Source organism: Populus nigra, chromosome 3 (genome assembly GCF_951802175.1).
Source record: "Populus nigra chromosome 3, ddPopNigr1.1, whole genome shotgun sequence".
Lineage (NCBI taxonomy): Eukaryota > Viridiplantae > Streptophyta > Magnoliopsida > Malpighiales > Salicaceae > Populus > Populus nigra.
The window spans coordinates 18,509,704-18,532,009 of record NC_084854.1 but is presented as its reverse complement, the minus strand read 5'-3'; the positions used below and the strand labels follow the sequence as shown (position 1 = coordinate 18,532,009).

Sequence of the window (22,306 nt, the reverse complement as noted above, 5' to 3'; positions counted from 1 at the left end):
CAGGTTTTTGAATCATATGGTCAAAGCAAACCACTCTTGGATTTTCAAAAAAAAAATTGATAAAAAAATTAAATTACGGATAGACGGATAAAAAATACAAGTTTTTAAATCAAATGGTTGAAACAAACTGCTCATGGGTGGATGAAATAAATACATGATTTTCAAAAAAAGATCGCTCATAAACAAGTCACTTGTTAATAAACTGATTAGAAAATACAAGATTTAAAATGTAGAAATAAACTATTTTTGGATGAATCAAATAAACATAATATTTTCAGAAAAAAATCGGTAAAAAATGAACAGCTTATAGGTGAACTGATTAGAAAGTACAAGTTTTGAAATCAAATGATCAAAACAAACCACTCTTGAGTGGACCAAATAAACACAAGATTTTAATAAAATAATCGAATAGAAAAGAACCATCCATGAGTGAACCAATAAAAAAATAGGGTTTAAAATTAATTGGTCAAAACAAACCACTAAAAGATGGACTAATTAAACACATGAATTTTTTTAAAATAAAAATTGGTCAAATAATCTTCTCAAGGGTGAACTAATTAAAAATAGACTTGTTTTACATTTAATTGGTAAAAAATTATGTGTTGATCGATTAAAAATACATAAGTTTTAAAATTAATAGGTAAAAAATAAACCGTTAATAAATAGATCAATTAAACATGGATCTTTAAATTTATTTGATAATCCTCAAAATTCATCTCATATCAATGATTATGACACAAAAATAATTAAGCAATTGATATTCACCAAATCATCTCATATATGAAAAATCAAATTACACAATTAAAATTGAATTACAAAACTCAAGATCTCATCTCACAAAATAAATCATGTTGATAAATCATACACAATTAATCAATAAATCACCAGGTAATCATACATGGCAATAATTATAATTAATTAAATTATCAATCATGCAAGCCAATCATTGATAATCATTCAAACATTAATTCAGTAAACAAAATCGAAACTCATCTTGGATAATGCTCAAAAATCAAATCACAATCTTGTCTTTCCAGTTTCATTGTACAACATTGATAGTGCTTTTTTCTCTTCAAAATTAACTAGGGTTCTCAGACCCCTCATGTTTGATGGGCTCTGGCACGCCACAAAAACTTCAATCAGGTAAATATTCATGAATACACATAATAGCACAATTATTTTTAATTATAAACACAAATAAAATAAAAATAAAATTTAAACTTGAGAAATTACTGAAATATCCATGGCCTGGGTAAAATTATCATTTTGCCCCTGTCAAAACTAAAATTACCAAAATACCTCTGATAGTGGAGCACTTTTTCTAATTCACTTGGATGATAAATTCTCTTTTGATCACTTAAACACCTTCATATAGTTCATGTTATCTACCCGTTTGTTATCTTTTTTTGAACGAGCTAGAGGTTGCATGTTGTGGCATGCAACCTCTCACCTCATATTATATGTTTTAGTCACCTCCTCTTATAGTAAAATCCGGGTCTAAGGTTTTGAACCTAAAAAATCAAATTTTCAAATAATTTTTACATTATAACACCTTAAAAATAACATAAAAATCTCCACAAACCACATATTAACTCCAAAACATCCTAAAATAACTAAAAAACAATCAAATAAAAAGAAATCTAAATGGACCATGATGTATATTTTTCATACATGTTTATAGGATAAAACTACTAGCATTGTATTCTTCTCGTTGAATAAAACATGTTCACACGACCATTTTAGTTTTTGAAATAGGGCTAGCCAAACATTTTCTTTTTCATTCATTGTTTTGAACAATTTCATCTCTTCTCTTTTAAACTTAAGAATAATTTTCAAACTAAAAGACTAAAAAAATATTTGACAAAATCTTAAGGCAAATTAAATTAAAAAAAAAAGCTTTAATTAAAGACTAAAAAAAATATTAATCTTATGAACAATGTTGTATGAAAGAAATTACCGTGAAATCAACAAATGTTTTTTCTTTTAGTAATAAGTGATGACAATTATATTACGATTTATCATTATCAAAAAAATAATAATTATTAGAAATGTGGTTGTTTTTTAAATTGTTTTTTACTCAGAAAAGTATATCAATAATATTTTTTTATTTTTTAAAAAATATTTTTAAGATTAATACATAAAAATAATTTGAAAACATCAAAAAAAATATTAATTTAAAATAATTTTTTTTAAAAAAAAAATAAAACGCTTCTCAAAAGCAAATCTTTCCGAGCAAAATCTTTGTAGCAGATAGGGTGACAAGATGTGCCAGAAGTTAATCTTGTTTGTCGGATGCTCATAAACACTCAGGCAAATGTTTGAGAAATTCATAATAAGCTATGACAATATGTTACCATTCATCATTACCAAAAAGCCAAAAAAAAAAAAAGCCAAAAAAGAAGAAGATAAGGAAATCAACTGTATTGCAATAATCAGTGAAAATTCTGAAATACAAAGCTCAAAAAATTCAACATCTCACTTTGAATTAAATCCTTTTTTATTCAATCGATTTGACTGTAAAACTACAAAACGAAAGAAACAAATTATCAAGCAATGATCAAAAGGAATGGTAGTGGTGGTGGTGATGGTGGTGGTCATCCAATCCAAAGCAACGCAAGAGAGGGTAACAAGCTGCAAATATACATCTCCCAAATCCTCTCAGCATGGAAGAAACTAGCAAGCAAGGGCAGCAACAGCAAGCCAACAAGGGATCATCATATGGGCTATCTTCATGATGATGGTGGTGATGGTGATGGTGATGCCCCATGACCTTCTTTACTTATCAGAGACACATAAAAAGAAAGGAGAAAAACACTAGTAAACCATATTTCCAAGAACCCTTTTCCTTAACAGATACATTAGTTTTCTGTATGAAGAAGTTGAAGTTAAAGATCAAACCTTGTGTGTATGTTTGTAGCCCTTGTTATCTTCCTCGATCTGGTGTGTCAACGAAGAACTGCTCCAACCAGAAGGTAGGATATATAAGAATAAGAAAGAAAGAAACAATTGAATGGCTTTCTATGAGAGAGACCAGTTCTTGAGAAATTTGATGCCCAGAAGGCAAAGATTGAAACCTTCAGAGGAGACTCTGACTTTTACATGAATAAAATATAAGCCTAACAACCCAAGGAGCCAGCTAAATTGAGAGTTGCAAAGCAATGGTAGAAGAGATTGCTTCGCATCATCACCCAGGATTCCCTGTGTCATAAATTAGGAACTATTCCAGCGTCTCACCGCGTTAGACATGCTATGCTGGAATATTTAATACACTTCCAAGCTGGATCAAGGATACGGCTGGCGACACCGCTTGAGATTGTGTTTTCAACTCTCTTTTTTAATGTATTTATTTAAAAAAATATTAAATTAATATTTTTTATGATTTTAATATATTAATGTAGAAAATAAAAAGATAAATTTAAAATAAAATTATATTAATATATTTTTAAATAAAAAATATTAATGTTTTCAACGTGATTATAACTCACTCCCATGTGTTTGAAAACTTATAATCTAGTTTTTGGCTTGTGTTGATTGTTGTCTTGTAAAAACCTACAATGGCTTTGTTTCTTAATCTCAAAGGTACCATTTAACAATTTAAATCTTAGTAAAATTCAAGATATATGGAGGTTAATTTGTTTTTGTGTTTAAGAGAGCTTCTCTAATTAATCACCATTGCTTCTCCTTGGAGGAGGATTGATCGACCTGTCCTTTTAAAGGCCTATTCCTACAATTAGAAGGCCTATTCCTACAATTAGAAGGCCTCCCTACAAGCTACACCAATGCCACCATGATCTGCATTCTCTTTCAATAAAGCATCATGATTTATCCCTTTCTTGGCCAGAAATGCTTGGATTGAACGAAATAACAGGAGAGTGTTGCCTTTTGATTTGCAAGAGGTGCCCAGGAGAGTGCCCCGGGATGGTCCTTTGGCTCCAGATTAATGGTAACTTTGGAATCAGAGAAAACTATAGGCTAAAAAGCCTGCCATCAAGAGATAATGTGCCATGTAATCTCATAACAATTTCACCAGAACAATTCATCAAGGAATAAGGTGCAGAAAAATCCACAACCATCCAAATTAAGTTTCCCATTTCACTATAATTTAATTCAACATATAATTTGATTTTAAAGAAAGTGCTAAGAGATTTGTGGTGTTTGTGTTATATTATATACAAGGATAAATTCATTATTTTTTCTAAATTTAAAAATTACATTGGCCTGATACATAAACTATACTTTTTAAAAGAATTGAGGTAAAAGAAAAAAAGAACAATCAAACTGTAGTATATGATCATGGGAATTTTCCCTTTATTTATTTAGCAAATGAATTGAGTGTGATCCTCACCTAAGATCTTCTAGTTACCATCATTTTCTTTTATTTTAATTCATTTTATAAATCTGCTTGTCGAGATGTCCCCGTGATAAAAACATTAAAGTTAGATAGTTTCCAAGATACTAGTTTGAATCTCCATGCTACATTGTGAGATGAAACAAAAAACTTTCTCAATGCAAAAAAAGACACAAACATTGCTACTATTTTTTACCATCAAGAAAAATTATAATTATTGCAAACTAAAAGTTTATATACACATTTAATAAAATAAATCAAAATATTATGAAATGAGTATATCATACTTATGTTTAAGAAATATATATATATATATATATATATATATATATATATATATATATTAAGAATAAAAACTTGAAAAGGCACATTATCTTTTAGAAAAAGGTTCTTAAAGATTTTAAGAGTAATAGTATTACTTTTAGACTACATGTACAAATATAGTTTATTGAAAAAAATATTAAATTAAAAAAAACAAAAAAATAAGTTTGAATCAACATGACTAACCCATAAAACTCGAAACTCGAGTCATAAGACCATGATAAACTTGTAGAAAATAAATAAAAAATAATAATAAAACCCAATTTCCAATCAACCCAATATTGAAGAATAATTTTAGAAAAAAATTAATTAAAAAATAATAAAAAAATAACCTAAGTTAATTTGATTAACCCACAAAACTCACGATCTGGATCATAAAATTCAAATAACTCCATAGAAACAAATCAAAACAAATTATAAATTCCTATACCAAGTAATCTCAATGTTTGAGTTTGAGAATAAAATTAAAAAAAAATAATTTAATTAAAAAAAATCCTCAAAATTTTTGAGGACTAAAGTAAAAGGTGCTTATCTTTTCGCTATTGACCTAACATTATGATGTTGCCTCAGAAACGGTACCCCAAACATTTCGAAATCAAAATATATAATTCCATAGTTTCGACCCGGTGACCCGGCTGACCCGGCAAGACCCGGTCAAGACCCGGTGACAAACCCGTTGACTTTTGTTTTTTTTTACTAAAACGACATCGTTTTGATTTTAAAAAAAAAAAAGAATTGACCCGGCCGATCCGGTCAAACCCGATGACCCGGCCAAAACCCGAAACCCGGGCCTTAGACCGGGCCGGCCACCGGGCCGGGTCTTAAAACTTTGTATAATTCTAATTAAAAAATTCAAAAAAACAACCGAAACAGAATTGTAAACCATGCTCACAACATCTTACAGGTGTGCATTTTCAACACATTTAAAGCAACCAAACCTCCAATTACAGGCGAAGAGAACCTGTCCACACATTGCACATCATCCTTGAAGCAGAATCCTTTTCATATTTGTTTTGACAAAAGTAGTTGGAAGATGGAATTGTTTGCATCTAGCACTGCAGGAAACTGACCACAGATGCACCTTTTAGCTAAACAAATTCTTAACAATTAAGCCATCTCCACGAGGATTCACCTTTTCTAACTGAACTTTATCACAATCCCAATAAGGTCAAAAAGCAGCAATTGATTGTCAGGAATTGCCGTGGAGGAAGGTTTCTAGAGGCCTCAATCAGCAGCATCAGGTTTCCAGGCCCAGCATTCCTTTCCCTCTATTAAGAAAGAATCTGGGGGTGCCACATAACAGAAAACCCCGGCGATAATTTAACAAAAATAAATAGAACAGAGAGAAAAACGGTATGGTATGTATCTTCTCCAAGCTTGCAGGGGTTAGGGATGAGAGATTTCATACTTCGAGGATGATTTTGAACACAATATGCGGATTTCTCAAAGCAGTGATAAACTCAATGCATGTAATATAAGAGCCCGACCAACAATTTCTCCTTTGTGCATCGCCTAAAATCTAACTCGTATCAAACTCTTCTATCTCTGTACTTCATTCACAGGTGCTTTGTACACAACACAAATTGCATACCAAGATTTACAGACAAATACCTGGATATGCAACTTAAGCGCCAATCAGATTCACCTTTACTAGTTATTATTCATCTACTCTTGCTTATCCTCCTCAAGATCTTCAACAAGTGCATTCCTTTCCAGCTTCGTCGTGATATCCCCAGTTGTCAATGATATACCCTCCTCATCAAAGTCCTCCCCTTCTAAATATGCATACCTGCAGGAGCACCCCCAATTAGCAGCAGCATCTTACATATCTATTTATCAATTCATTGTTAAGAACATATTTACTACGACTAATTTTACTATTTTGGTTCATATGACAAAAATATAGGCAATGCATATGGTCAACGTCTCACCTTGTAAAAAAATCCAAGGGTAAGGGCAAAATGCTTAATAGTTTTTTTAACTTCAAGAAATCAAAGAAGAACCAACAGAATTTTGTGTACGAGTTCATGTTATTGTTTTCCAAAAGGAGAACATGCTGCTTGTGATTATTTCTTGAAGTCAGAACTTCCTAAAACTTAGATAATAATATTATCCTTGGTGCTAACAAAGGCATCTCAAGCAACAGCAGACTCCCTCTAATAAATGAATTCATCTTCTGTCCAGATTTATGAAATTACAAGCCATCAGCAGTCTGACTCTAATTACTGAATTCATCTTCGGTCTATTATAATGAAAATTATGGGTCTTCCACTACCCGTAAAATACATAAATCTTTACTCTTCTTTATTATGAAAACCATATAAATGAAGAGAGAAAGATGTAAAAAATGAAAGACGAGTGCAAGCAGCAAGCAGAGATTAAACAGTTAGTAGGGAACAACAAAAACAAGAAATGATTTTGTTTCTAGTTTTTTGTTTTTTTTTTCCTTTTCTGGGCATGGGATTTCCACTTTGTCTATACCATAGAATAACCACCGGATTTTAGTGTAAGAGTCATAGAATTAATTTCCAAAAAGGATAATATACTGCCCCCCCTGATCAACTCTTGAAGCCAGAACTTCCGAGAACTTACCTCCAAAACTTGGATAGAAGTACTATCCTAACATGGCATCTCATGCAACAGCAGACTCACTCTAATTGCTCAATTCATGTCTAAATTTATGAAAAATATAGTGTTTCCAAAGACCCACTCTAGTTGTTGAATTCATCTGCTGTCTAGATTTGTGAAAATTACAATCTTCCATGACACATAAAATACGTAAATATTACTTTAGTCTTCTTTATTACAGAAACTGTATAAATGGCTGTGATAGAGTGAGAGAGAAGTGAACAAAGAAAAATAAGTTTGCAAGAAGTATGCAGAAATTTAAAAGTTAACAGAGAACAACAAAAACAACAAATGAATATTAGCATCAACTTGCCAGATTGATATGACAACAAATTTAGCACAACTTCAATTCACATACATATCAGTTTCAAGTTCATGAAACAGCATGGATTCAATTCAGAACAATAGTAGCAATATCAATATCCCTAACAACAGAAAAGAACCAAGGTCCTGCTTGAATTGGAAAGGGGCAAATGAGCCCACAGCATCCATGACATTGAGTCACAAAAGTAGAAAACAAAAAAAGTGAAGGTGATGCCAAAGTACCTAGTTGGGTTGCGTGAAGGAGCCCAGAGGACACATATCACCACCAAGAGAAAGTACGCAAGCAGAGTCCAGAAAGCAGGGATGACCCATGCAACTTGCCACAGCTCACTTAGTGGATCAGTTGCATTGAAGTATAGCTAAGCAAGATAGGCCCGAGGAGGAAGAGTATTCTTAATAAATACATCGGCAAATAATATAGCTATCAAATCTCATCTGTAGGTGAAGATCAAAGAATGACTAATTTAGGATCCAGAACAAGAAAATAAATATCACCTCAAAACCAATCCAGGCAATGGAGAGCAATACAGACACTGCAAGGGCATTGGTAAACTTCCGGTACAGTTCTAACTTAGCCATGTTTCTCCTCATCTGCGGCCACAAAACAAGGGCAAAAAAGTAGAGAGGAGGAATCATTTCAAAAGCACAATAAGAAGATATTGCAACCAGCAATTCAATGGCAGAAAGACCACCCACAAACCATTTTTCACGCGTCCACACACAGTAAACAGCACCAAGAGGTACATCCATCCCCACTCAAACACACAAACTCAGAGGTTTATTTTATTAATGAGACATCATCAGTGATTACTACTTAAAACTTTGGAAAGAAAGGTAAGAGAAGATTACCTGAAGCTTCTCTAAAGTTTTTGATAGCGATGAGAAAATCCAGAGAATAAAGCAGGAATCTAGGAAAACAACTGGAAGTACCATAAACACCTTTGTTTTCTTGGAAAAGTCATTGATGTTTCCAAGATGTTCAACGAGCTCGAATGCCTCAGAAGCAATAAAATATACCAAACCAAGAACAAGCACTTTTGATGTTATGCTACCGAGGGTTGGCCTAACCACTCCAAAGCCCATCGAGACAACCAAAAGAAGAAGGCGGGATAGAGTCTTCTTCACAGTGGTGAAAGTGACAGCCCACAATGTAATACCCATCGGTCTCAATCCAGCAGAATTAAAATTGGCGTATTCAAAATACCAAACAGCCATCTCACACATCCCAAGAGCAATAACTGCTGTAATATGGTAATGCAACTGTGTGATACCCTTCCAGAATTGAACAAACCTTAAGAACCATACTAATCCAAGCACAAGATAAGCTAAAGACATAATTCCAAAGACAGTCATCAAAGGAGTCATCTTTCCCGGCAAATAACCATTCGGGTTCTTCCACAAAGTCCTTCCATTAATCAATGTCCCCTTCAATTCTGGGTTACAAAACATAAAATAAAGGTAATACATTCCTTTACTGTTTATCTCAACTTCCTCACTCCCCATTTTCACTTCTTCATTTTTTCCTGCAAAGTGCGTCTTGATAACCCTCGGCCAGCTGGGAATATCTGGATTCTTCTGTAAAATCACCTCTCCTAACTTGCAAGAACCCGTCTCCGCAAGTGTACTATTACAACATATAGCATTAGTCTTCAAAAATGCCCCTCCAATCCTCTTCCTATCTTTCACATCAAGTATGATTGCTTCAACCACTCCAGTACTCTGCTGCATTTCCTCTTGCCTACTCGCCGACTCTTTAGTCCTCCTAAATGTCACTCCTTCAAACCTAAAATTCACAACCACATTCACATTTCCTTACACACCCAAAACAATCACAGGGCTAAATTTCAGTGAGTTCAATACTCGTCGGTCCATCATGTGGGATCCACAAATACTGAAATCTGACAATTCTCAATACAATGGCAGTACTTAACATCAAGAAATCACAAAAAAAAAACCCATTTTACGCCATTATCCTAAAAAATAACAACCCTAATTACTATATCTAGAGATTTAAGAAAAACCCAGAAATTAAAACATAAAATTGAGTAAGAGAACAGTGAAATTAACAAGTGAATGAAAAGAAGCAAGAATTTTTATTTTTTTTATTTAAAAAGAAGAAAATAAAAATTACCTTATGAAAGATTTTCCTGATTGGGTGGTAGCAGAGGAATCAGGAGGAGCTTTAGAAGCATAGAGCCCTTCACTACCACCATGGAAAAAGAAGGCATTTGTCTTGGGAGTAAAAGCTTCGTTTCTGTACTCATGAATTGATCCCTCCACTTGTGTTGTTGTGATCATGCATAAGAACACTAGTAAGCTTATCCAAAACCCTTGGCTACAGGTTTTAGTAGCCCTAATTCCTCTTTGTTCCATCTCTGAATTTTTTTTTTCGTTTTTCTTTCCAAATTCGATTTTGTCTGCTTGTTTCCAATCTCTGTAGAACACTGATGGTCGGCGTTTTGATCGGTAAGGATGGTACCACCAGAACAGTTGACCAGCACCGGACCAGTTACAATGTTGATAATAACACTGGACCTGAAAAGGGCTGTTTGCTGTTTGATCTGGGCTCGGTAAGGCCTCGCCTTCAATTACAACTGATTTTATTTGCCTTCACTTGCTCATGTGCTTAACTACTGGGTTGTATTTGGTGGAGAAATTTTATGGTGATCTATTACTAATTTTTTTAGTTATTTTTAAAAAAGATATAAATAGAAGATATAAATTTTAAATAAAGATATTTTTATTATTTTTAGGTGTGATATATGTTTTATTACCTATCTCTTTATTATGTCTATGTTTTTGTTTTTAAATGAGCCTATAAAATAATTAATAGAATATAAATATTTAATTTTGTGCACCATGAAATATTTTGTATTTGTGAACCACATTACAAATTATAAATTATAAAAAAAATATTTAAATATTTAAATTGTTTTATTATTTATACCAACAATGAAACGTCTATCTTCTTCTTTTTTTCACTCTCTCTACTTTTTTAAAATAATCCTTATATTTTTGTAGTTTTTATTTAATCATTTCATATTAAATTTTTTTATCTTTAAGCATGATAATTTGTTTTGTTTGGCTTGATATAAGACTCTCAAGATGTTTAGAAATTTTTTGACATTTGGTTAATACTTGATTAGGCATGATTAAAATTTAATATTATAAATTTAAAATAATTGAAGCTTTTAAAACCAAATTTAAATCTGAAATAAATATCCAACTCTTAAATACTAGATTGAACAGATAAAGAAAACATGATTAACACTTGTAACATACGTGTCAACAAGTTAAAAAGACAATAGGACTATTATGGCATATGCAACCACCATCAAGCTCTAGACATGATCTTTCATGGTACCAATGAAATTATCACGACAAGGGCTTTTTTATCCAGTGGCACATGAAATAAAGGCCCTCTTGTGTGGCTTTAACAACTCTTTCATTTTTTTTCTCTTTATCCTCTCTTCAGTTTTTGCACCTAACTCTTTGCTATTTATATAAAATTTGGTTTTTATTTTTTTTACTATTATTTTTAGCAACAATTGTAATTCAGTTTTGCAAAATTAATCCTTGATAAACTATAAAATGATGTTTAAAATCATAAATGCACAAGACAATGTGGGATTGTAGAAATATTAAAACATAATGGAAATACAAAATAAGAGAAAAACACAATTAATGTGGGTTGCAACAGTTATCCACAGTGTTGTCTTTTTTTTATTAATTTTTTTTTTCAATTTGATCATTTCACATTAAGTTGGCTAGAGATTAAGTTTGATGTTTTGTTTTGGTTGACTTTATATGGGATTCTTGTTATGTTAATAATAACTTAAAGTTATATGCTTGATTTAGTTTAGCCTCTTTTTTTGTTATGCTAATAATAACTTAAAGTTATATGCTTGATTTAGTTTAGCCTTTTTTTTAAGAAATATCATAATTATCTTAACTTCATGACTCAATATTTACTTAAAAAAGCATATTTGTTATTATTTATTAGCATATATAATGTTGATTTATTTTATTGAACGTATATATAAACTTTTTAGTTTGCAAGTACAATTTTTCTTGATGGTAAAAAATAGTAACAATGCTTGCGTCTTTTTTGCATTGAGAAATATTTTTGCTTCATCTCACAATGAAGCATGAAGATTCAAACTAGTATTTCTAAAACTATCTAACTTGAATGTTTTTACCACGAGGGACATCTTGAGAAGCAAATTTATAAAATGAATTAAAATAAAAAAAATAATGGTAATTAGAAACTTTAACTGATTTTTTAAAACTTTTTGGTAAGGGGCTAATTATATTTAAAAAAATGTAAAAATCACCCGAAAACATCTAACTTAAGGTAAACTGCTTCATATTTTTTTAATGATAAAAATATACTTGTTGTGCTTACATATTAAAATCTTGTCTAAACTGATACATGTACGTTTACTTATTAAAGAAAAAAATAATTATTAAGACCAAAAAGCAATTACTTAGGACTTAAGACAATAACAAAAGCTTAATCCTCACCTTAAATTAGGGGCATTGGACTTGAAGGAGTGGTGGATGACAAATTAGGTTTTTAGCAAGTTTCTTTGGTTATATTCGAAAATGCCCCTGAAAGATTACCGCTCACACTAAATGGACCCTTGCGGGGTTATATTGACCAGGCCCAAGCTCAGCTAAAACAAGGGGGAGAAGTATATTTTAAAAAACAAGTTGTATCTTTAAGACTGACTTTTGATCTTCATGTGAAAATTATAAAATAATTCCCGGAAGAACACTTGATCAGTTCCTTGCTTGCCCCCAGAATCCAAACACCCTGGTAACTGGAATGCGTGGGCTAGATCAATTCAAGTATATTGTATTTTATTTAGCTGGAATTGACTTAGGTTTAACAATTTTATTAAAAAATATAACATAGATTTTTTTCTGTTATCTTTCTTTATGAAATTATGTGGCTAGTACTTTTTTCAAATTAAATAAAGATTTTATGCTGCCCAATCTAATATCGAGAATGTTAAAAAAAAAAAAAAATAGACAACTAGAACGCAATTCCTGTTCATTCCCTTATTGTCCTTGATATTTATCAATATAAATTTAGTATTTATTTATTTATTTACTATGTACTTTAATTTAATTTCTGTTAAATGAATTAAGCTCTTGCATTTGTTTTTAGCTTGTAAGACGGCATTTTTTTTTTATAAGAAATCATATAGTGAATAAGTAATTAAAAGGTTTTTTTTAATTCTTATCTAAAAACATTTAGTTTTATTAAAAAAAAATAAAGAGGAGGGGCATTTATTATACCCCTCCTCACAAAGCACTATTCATTAAAATAATGTTTTTTTTATATTGTTTCTTTGATTTTTTATATATAATTTTATTTTTTAATATTAATTTTTATTAAGTTATCTCATTCTCATAATGCATATATCATGTGTTTGACGGTTAATCAATTGAATTGATTTTTTTTTCTTAATTTTTTTTAATATTGGGTTGATTTAGAATTAGGTTTCATAATTTATTTTGTTTGTTTTCTATTAGGTTATTCTGACCTCATGCTCGAGAATAGTATTTAATGGGTTAACCCGAGTGACTCGGGTCATTTTTGTGTCCTTTTTTAATTAATTTTTTCTAATTTAATCATTCAACATTTGATCAATTGTGAATTGAACTTCATACTCTGTTTTGATTTGCTTTTTATGAGTATATCTTAGTTTCATGATCAAGATCGCAAGTTTTGGTTTTTTTACCCTAGTTAAATTGGGTTCTTTTTTTAATTTTTTTCTAAGAGATTATTTTGGTCTCATGACTCGGATCATGGGTCCTTCAATATTGGATTTGTTTTTTATTGAGTTATTCACGTTATATGACCTAGATTGTGAGTTTGGTGAGTTAATCCGGTTAACTTAATTTTTTTTAATTGACTTTTTTTTTCTATAATTTCATCATTTAATATTATGTTTAATTGAGAATTAAACTTCATCATTTGTTTTGGTTTGTCTTTTATAAGGCTATCCCGACCTCATAACTCAAAAATAGTGTTTAACAGGTTAATCCGTTGTATCATTTTGCTAATTAAAATATTTATAAATTTCATAACTGAACGTTAGATTTGACATGGTTGATTAAAAATTGAGTTTTATAATTTGTTATGATTTGCTTTATATGGGGTTATATCAATCTCCTGACTAGAGTCACAGATTTAAAAAGTTAACTTGAGATAAATCATGTCATTTTCTTATTTTCTTTCTACGAGGCTATCTCGGTCTCATGACTTAGGTCATTTGTTTGACGGATTGACATGAGCACGACACGAGTAGTTTTTTTATGTTTTTTAAAATTTATTTCTCATTAAGTTGTAATTGGAATTTGTAATTTGTTTTCAATGAAGTTATCTTGATCTTATGACCTGGATTGTAGGTTTGACAGGTTAACTCGGGTTTTTTTAAGTTATTTTTTTTTTAAAAAATTAATTTCATCCTTTAACATTGGATTAATTGGGAATTGGGCTTCATAATTTAATTTAATTTGCTTTCTATAAAGTTATCATAGTCCCGGGTCATGAATTTATCATGTTAACTCGGGTTAACCCAATTTAATCTAATATATTGTTATCTTAGAAAAACTAAAGGAGAAGGCGGATTTACTATACACCTCCTCACAAAGCATCATTCATTCATAATTTACTTTGGTTTGCTTTCTATACAGTTATCTTGGTCTTATAACCCGGATCGCAAGTTTTACAAGTTAACTTGAATTGTTTTTTAGGTTTTAATTTTTTTTAATTTCATCATTTAATATTAAATTGAGTAGAAATTATACTTTATTATTTGTTTTAATTTACTTTCTATGAGTTATTATAATCTTATAATCCAGGTAATAAATTTGATATGGTAATCCGAGTTGATCTAAATCAATCTAATATGTTATTATCTTAATATTAAAAAAAATATGTCATGGTAAATTTTTTTTAGTTAAATTATATATTTATAAGTTATCCAAGTTATTTTTAAATTTTAAAAGTGAATCTTTTCATGAGTTAAATCTTTATTTATTTGATAAAAAATAATAATATTTAAATATCTTTTTACATCAAAGAAAACTTTAACTTGAGCCGCAGTATAATTTGGATGAAGGCACCGTTTGGGAACGTGGCTGCGGCCGCGTTCCCAAAAAATTTGAAATTTTTTTTTTTTGCTAAAATTTAATATGATTTGTAACTTTTGGATCGTTTTGATGTGCTGATATCAAAAATAATTTTTAAAAAATGAAAAAACATCGTTAACATGTATTTTGATACAAAAAATTATTTGAAAAGCATCCGCAACCACACTGCCAAATACGCTAGAAGAATCTAACTTTAATCTATATTGAATCTTCTACCTATATCTTTCCCACGAACTAAAATTTCTGACTAGACGACGTGTAAAGAACCTCAAGGACAGCGTAATGATTTAAAGGTGGAAAGAGATAAGATTGAAAAAACAAAAAAAATGGAGGACAGTACTTAAAAGAAAAGGGCAGGTTAACCAAACATGAATCAATCTTTTGATTGATTTGAAACACTACTATATATTCCTGCTTTGATTTTTTTGTTGTTTTAATATTAGAATGTTAAAAATAAACTTTACATTTTTATTAATATCATTTCTTTCCCGTAAATGACAGACAATCAAAAAGTTAATGTTCATCATGTACTAGTTTATTTTTTAAATGCATATTGGGGCGTAACGATGTATCATAATGTAGTTTTTTTTTTAATTCAAATATTTTTATATCTTTTTAAAAAATAAAACTAGTTTTGTTAGGAGTTCATAAATTGTTAAATCAATATTTTTATTAGGAGAAAAATCATATTTTTACAGCATTAAATTAACTATCATTATATTTCAAAAACGAATAGCATTTTTGTACGTAATGATCCCCATAAAATATAACATTTCCATCTTAGCCCTTTGTTGTTAGGTTCTGGTCCATCCAGTCATTGTTTTGATGATTTTTTATTCAAATAAAAAACACAAAACTATATTTGCAAATTATTCTAAAAACTATATTCTAAAACGGGCTTAAGCATAGCCTCAGCATGAAAATAACATATAAAACGTTCGATTATCTTTTTTCTTTTAATCTGGAATATTTGGACTCATTTACATGCATTATAATTAATTTTCAGATTCACTAAATATCCAACAAGTCTAATAAATATATAAAACATCACGAGGTGACAAACATATATATATAATAAAACTTGAATCCTAGTACAGAGAAAAGGGAAGAAATTCCTTCCATCTTTGGGACACAACCTCAAGTTCAAACGTTTGTCTGTCTTGCATCTTATAAATGATGTCCTCGAAACGTTGTTGTGTAGAGAGATGTGACAGTACCAGGTGCCATTGGAAGAGTTAACGAAGCTGCTCGAGAAAAATATCTGCCTTGTAATGCGAACAAATGAGCTGGAGTGGCTAGCAAACTCCTTTCTCAATCAGCTTGTCTTTTATATAGAAAAAAAAAAAGAAAAAAAGAAAAAAAATGAGACCCTCTCATTAATCTAAATTCCACGGGGGTGGAAGATGAAAGGAAGATACTGTTCGGAAAAAATGGATGCGTTCACACGCTCCTCCTTGCTAAATTTTCCAGGCAGGCCTTTAAAGCTGGACTGATTTGACAGTGACCGGAAAAGATTATGCATTTCTTCATTGTCGTTTAGTTACTTTCCACATTGATATGAAACTACCTCATGGCTTTCCATGTGCTGTTTCTCTTTCACTCGTCCATTTCGGTGATGCTTGGAGTGTACAAATGATTATTTTTTAAAAATGTTTTATATTTAAAAGTATATAAAAATATTTTTGATTTTTTTTTAATTTTTTTATAAATATTATAAAATAATCCAAAAACATAAAAGATTATTAATTTAAAAATTATTTTTTTAAAAAAATAAACATGCCTCCTTTTTCTCCTGTCTTTAACCTCGGGGCACGTATTGCATGTGGTGTTTCTCTTTCACTGCAAGACATGTTTATATTGGTGGTGTCTCAGAATGTTCTTCCAATAATTTTGTAAAGGGATTTTTATTTAAAAATATATTAAAATAATAATTTTTATTTTAAAAAAATTATTTTTATTATTAACACTCTAAAATAATCTAAAACATAAAAAATATTAATTTTTTTAAAATATTTTTAAAACATAAAAATAAACATTACTCTCTTTTCTCCTTTCTTTAACCGTGGGCCCGTATTCCATTTTCTTCTGTCTTGAACCTTGGGGCACGTACTCCCATGTGGTGCTTCTCTTTCACTACAAACACGTCTATTTTAGTGATTTTTAAAAATGATATAGCAATTATTTTTAAATGTTTTTTATTTAAAAATATATTAACATGATAATTTTTTATTTTTTAAAAATTATTTTCAATATCAACATATCAAAAATAATTTGAAAACATCTAAAAATTTTAATTTTAAATAAATAAATTATTTTAAAAATGTAAAAATAAACGTCCCACTCATCATCCGTACGCTTTCCTTTTCTCCTGTCTTTAACCATGGGGCACGTTCTATTTCAGCATTTATCTATTTCCACGTCAAAGTTCTCTATCCTTCTCCACCAACAGCTCTTTCTTTTGTCAGCAAAGACAAAAATCATTGAGTAGGGTTCGAACGAGTGATTGATTGCTTTAGCCTAAGGCATTGAATGGTGGATTATTTCAATTTTTTTTAAGTTTAATGTGGGTATCTGGGTCAGTTTACGCGCACCTCGACTAATCTTATAAGCCCTGAAGTTAACGACCATCTAAGTCTCCAGTAACTATTATATAAGCAACCACATGGCTCGAACCTGAGATCATAGAGAGAACAAACATCTTGGTCCTAAACTCTTATTAATGACCAACATCTAGATGGTTGGATTATTCTAATTTTAGTTTTCCTGACTATGGAACATATCATTATTATCTTCTTAAACACATGAATTACTCGTCTTTGTTAATAGTAACGTGTGTAATATGTGATAATTATAATACAAATTGACAAAAATATCCATTTAAATAAATAGAGAATATCAATATGTAACTTAGAATGATTTCTTTTTCATCAATTAAATCATCACGTGCAACACATTGTTACTGGTGTGAAACAAGGTAGACTCTATTTATTTTTATATTTTAAATAAAAATTACTTTAAAAACAATTAATATTACAATCTCAAACGCTCCACGAAGAAAAATCTATCCAAGAATAGTTGCTTGATGTATATATTTCAACAACCAACCCATCCGTGGAAAAAATCTCTAAGTGAATCTTTCAAATTTTGTCACTATTGTCAGTCTTAGTTTTTATTTAATTCCGAGCAAACCATCATTACTCTGCCATGCAATAAAAAGAAGTCTACAAAAGAATATCATAAAAACCATTTTTAGACCTCTATCAATGGCCGGCCGGGTTTTTACCGGGTTGTACAGATTTTTTTAAATTCAAAATAAATTTGTTTTAGTTATACACAAAAAATAAAAATCAATGGATTGTAATTAAGTTTTTTACCAGGCTTTGCTGGATCAACCCATCAAGTTACACTGAATTTTTTATTTTCTTAGTTTTTCTTCAACCCTACTTGGTTCTATGCTTGGTTTCAGTCTCAAGCTGGCTGAATTCTAAATTAACCTGTCAGATTAGAAAGAGTTTCAAATCTATGGCAAAAACACATCCTCTACATCAACCTAATACTTTCAGAATAATTAAATATATTCTCTCATACGATTATCCTAGGATTTGAACATGGTCTCTTTCACCGGTCACTAAGTATATCACTGAATTTCAAATTAAAGTTTGAAATATCTTAATCTATTTTTCATAAAATAATGAATCCAAGCTTCCCTTTAATGGCATTTTGTGCTCTGAATTATTGGAGTTGTGGAAAAATGAGACATGTGTTATTAATTTTGGTCACTTTTATCCTTAAACTATCATATTTCGAGCAAATATTATCCCTCCGTTTGATTTGGCCGTTAGTATTAAACAAAGTTTATTTTTAAAACATTTATATTTTATTATTTTCAATTGAATTTTTTCATAGATGATGATGATGATGAAAATTTAATCAACTTTTAAAAAATAATCCAAAAACAATTGAAGTCAAAAGGTATTTTTGTTTATTTGTATAAAAAATAAAAATCAAATAAATTTTTATTAAACAAAGCCAACTTGTCGAGAACCATGTCAATACTCATGGTAATATATAATAATTAACATGTTAATTTATTGAAATTAGGTATTAAATTATCTAATATTACATTAATAAATTGACTTGTTGACTGTGATATTAACAACTTTATCCAGGTAAACTTGTTAACATTTTCCAAAAACAATATTATCTCACAATAACAGAGCATTGAACATTGTAGTAGTAAATTAATAATAATAAAAATAAAATATTATTATTATTATTACTACAAATACAATAGTTAAACTCAAACTTCTCAAAAGTAGTTAAACATGAGGGACAAACTATAGTACAGTTTGAATCATGTTACATCTCTGTCTTCATCTTCTGTTCTTATTTGGTGTTGTAGTTCAACATTGTTTTATTTATTTTTGATTTTTTAAAAATTTTTAGATTGTTTTGATGTATTTATATAAAAAATAAATTATAAAAAATAAAACATATATTTTTTTAATATATTTTGAAGCAAAAAAACTTTCAAATAAATCCTCATTCACATTCCTAAATAGTCACTTCACACTCAAGTCATTTAAGGGGTTATTATCATTTATCAAATCATGCTGCTCCTGCAATTTGTTTTGAAGAAATAATTATTTTTAAATGTCAGATATTGTTTCACTATGAAAGATATTTTTAATTATTATTATTATTTAATTTGAAATCAAAATTTTGAGTAAAAAATGATTACTGCTCATTGTGTCATGCTAAAGTGTAAATGGTTGTGCCATCCGTGTATTTTTAATTCACAAAGTTATCGTTGGCATGTAATATATTTCTAATTTAGTGATGAATCTATGAATAGAGATTAATATTTAAGAATTTCGAGTAATTAATGTCTCTTGATGGATGCAAATGAATAGATTTTTCTTTTTAGTATTTTTTTTAAATATTTTTTAACATGTTATTAATTTTTATGAATATTATGATGAAATATTTATATGTGAATAATTTTTAACATGTAGTTGATTTTGATGTTTTTGATGTGTATTATGATAAAATATTGAAGTGTTGAGCTTCATACTATTATGCGGTGAATTCAACCTTAAATTTATTTTACAACTCGTGATGAGGTTGGATGAATGCGGACTGATTTTGATTTTGATTTATCTAATTAAGATGTATTGATTTGTTCTTGATGTTGAAATTTGAAGTATGTATTTGTTTCTTTGTTGTGATATTAATTTATTATGAAATAAAAATTCTCAATCAATTTTATGTGATTTTTTTAAATTGTCTTTTATTTGAGAACTGACTATCAGATAATAGAAGACACCTTTATGTTTATTGTTGATATAGCCATTCAATAATTTCCTTGGTAGAAAAGCATGGGGATTCTCTCTCTCTACTTAGAAATTCAAATGATCGAGACTGAAAAGTACTGGCCCCGATTATTTTCTTAATTTCAAGGCAAATTTCAACTACACAAGAAAGATATTCAACTCCTATGATACAGTACAGCTACATGGTTCGTACGTTCTAGTACTGATCTTAATTTGTACATGGAAAATACAAAGAGGCTGCAATATATAATTATGCACCGAAATTATCCACAAAATTCAAATCCTAAAACATCACCGCCGTCACCGAAACCAACAGATTCCGCCATGATGCTATCAATGTCTAAGCTATGTGAACTGGTGGTGCAAGATGAGTTGACCCCAGAAATCAGATCTCCATGATCAAAAGTAGAGATGCGATCATGGTCGTCAGTTGGCAAGAGATAATCGGAGGATAATGCTTGGTTATTGTGGATCGTTGGATCATAACCTGGCATGTCATTGTCCTCCTTGTTGTAATATTCCTGTTTTATTGATTGGAAGGATGTGGTAAAGAATGGGTGGTTTTGTTTGTTTGTCATCATCTGGTGGTGATTGCTGCTGTTGTTGAAGCTCATAAGAGTGGAAGAATCTGTATGGAAGTGATCAATCGGGTCCAAGACAAATTGATCAGAAGCCTTCAGCAAGTTCTTGCATGTGTGATATCCGTGATATGTTGTGCGGTATAAAGGGGGTTCATCTTCGACTCTCTGCACTTGCTTGGTTGCTTGGCAATGTTGGTCGAACTTGTGGGTGCACCTGTAGTAGTTCCTGCAAGCCACAACAAGGGTATATATATTGGAAAATATGAACAATAATTGAGATTAATTAATTAACGTGTTGATTCTAGCTATACCAATATTAATATTACCTTGGAAATTTGGCATTAAGGATCATTTTCTGTCCATATTTTCTCCATGCATGGCCATCGTCGGTTAGAGTGGAGGTCTCATTTGTCCATGAGTGAGAGCTTCTTCTGCAGGTAATTAACAAGTAGATCCAATTTCATAGTTAGGTCGATGCAGCACCAAACAAAAAAAAAAATTGTAGTTAAAAAAGAGTCATCGTAATGCAGAGATCATTGCTTTTTTATATATGGAATCGATTACTTACCTTAGTTTTAGTATATTATTTATTCTTACAAGTTGTAAAATAATTAAATAAAAATATGCAACTACCTTTTCTCTTAAGAATAACAAATAGAACCAATATATATATTGTCCACTCAAAAGCAGAGATGCCATCGTGCTGTCCGAACTATCAACTTGTGTTCTTTTTTCTTTTTCTTTAAGCAAGAACAATGGGACTTTAGTCTAAAAGAAGTAAAAATTACAAGCAACACAGCACATCAAGGGTAAAACTATCCCATCTACCATCTCGATCGAGATCTTTGTTTTTTCTTTCTTAAGGAGACTGATAGATGTCTAAAATCTTTCTAATTAACCAAGAAAACAGCAAGGATCCTCAAGCTTGGAACTAAATTGCTTTCTCATTCTAATTTTTAAAAAGAAAGAAAGAAAAGATTCGAACCGGAGAATCTTGATGAACCCAGATAAAAGGGCCAGATTATCGTTTAAACTTATCCCTAGTTGTTTTCTACTAAGCTCTACTTGGTAAGTAATTAAGTTGACATAAATACACTATATATATTAAGAATTACCTTCTCTTGTAGCATCCTCTCCTGTCCTTAACCTTCACAGCGGCAGTGCTCTTGCTACTCTCCCCGGAATCCTCTGATAACTTGCGGCCATCCCAACGAGGTGAACACACTTTTGTAGTTGCTGGAGTTTGAGAGACATCGTCATCATACCCACCTCCATTCAATATAGAAAGAGTACTATTGAAAGAATTCATGATTTCCCTGACAAGATTCTCAGCAGACATAGACTCATCGTCCCCTGTGGATTTACTCATTACAAATTTAAGTTTTTTTGCAATTTCTTGACCTCTAAGTAGCTCATCGATTACCTTCTTTCTATTTGAGGGTAAATTCTCAGGCCAAGAAGACTCCATCTTTTTCTCTCTTGTTTCTTCTTTTTTTTTTTTTTTTGGTTTTTTTTATGGGGGGAGGGGAGTGGTGCGTGTCAAGAACCGATCTCTCTTCTCCTAAGGCTTAGTAGTAAACCAGAAACGGAGCTCAGGAAATCCC

At 30.5% G+C, this 22,306-nt stretch overlaps 2 protein-coding genes and 1 long non-coding RNA gene across 5 annotated transcripts; all 3 read right to left on the bottom strand.

Annotated features, from left to right (window-relative positions):
- Positions 1 to 2,406: 2,406 nt before the first annotated feature.
- Positions 2,407 to 3,313, bottom strand: LOC133690315 (uncharacterized). Its single transcript, XR_009841419.1, has 2 exons — positions 2,899 to 3,313; positions 2,407 to 2,773 (listed from the first exon to the last, which is right to left on the bottom strand). It is a non-coding gene; the product is annotated as an uncharacterized LOC133690315 (long non-coding RNA).
- A 2,522-nt stretch (positions 3,314 to 5,835) lies between these two features.
- LOC133690075 (uncharacterized) lies at positions 5,836 to 10,264 on the bottom strand. 3 transcript variants are annotated; one of them, XM_062110232.1, is made up of 5 exons: positions 9,753 to 10,261; positions 8,471 to 9,404; positions 8,117 to 8,212; positions 7,844 to 7,980; positions 5,836 to 6,458 (listed from the first exon to the last, which is right to left on the bottom strand). In XM_062110232.1, the coding sequence occupies exons 1-5, from the start codon at positions 9,992 to 9,994 to the stop codon at positions 6,335 to 6,337; spliced, it is 1,533 nt and encodes a 510-aa protein (XP_061966216.1). In that variant the 5' UTR covers positions 9,995 to 10,261; the 3' UTR covers positions 5,836 to 6,334. The 3 variants fall into 3 exon arrangements, with proteins under 3 accessions (XP_061966216.1, XP_061966218.1, XP_061966217.1); XM_062110234.1 differs by having other exon boundaries at positions 8,471 to 9,519; positions 9,753 to 9,893; XM_062110233.1 differs by lacking the exon at positions 5,836 to 6,458 and having other exon boundaries at positions 7,844 to 8,013; positions 9,753 to 10,264.
- A 9,923-nt stretch (positions 10,265 to 20,187) lies between these two features.
- On the bottom strand, positions 20,188 to 22,306 carry LOC133690163 (WRKY DNA-binding transcription factor 70-like). Its single transcript, XM_062110379.1, has 3 exons — positions 21,818 to 22,306; positions 21,029 to 21,133; positions 20,188 to 20,928 (listed from the first exon to the last, which is right to left on the bottom strand). The coding sequence occupies exons 1-3, from the start codon at positions 22,168 to 22,170 to the stop codon at positions 20,385 to 20,387; spliced, it is 1,002 nt and encodes a 333-aa protein (XP_061966363.1). The 5' UTR covers positions 22,171 to 22,306; the 3' UTR covers positions 20,188 to 20,384.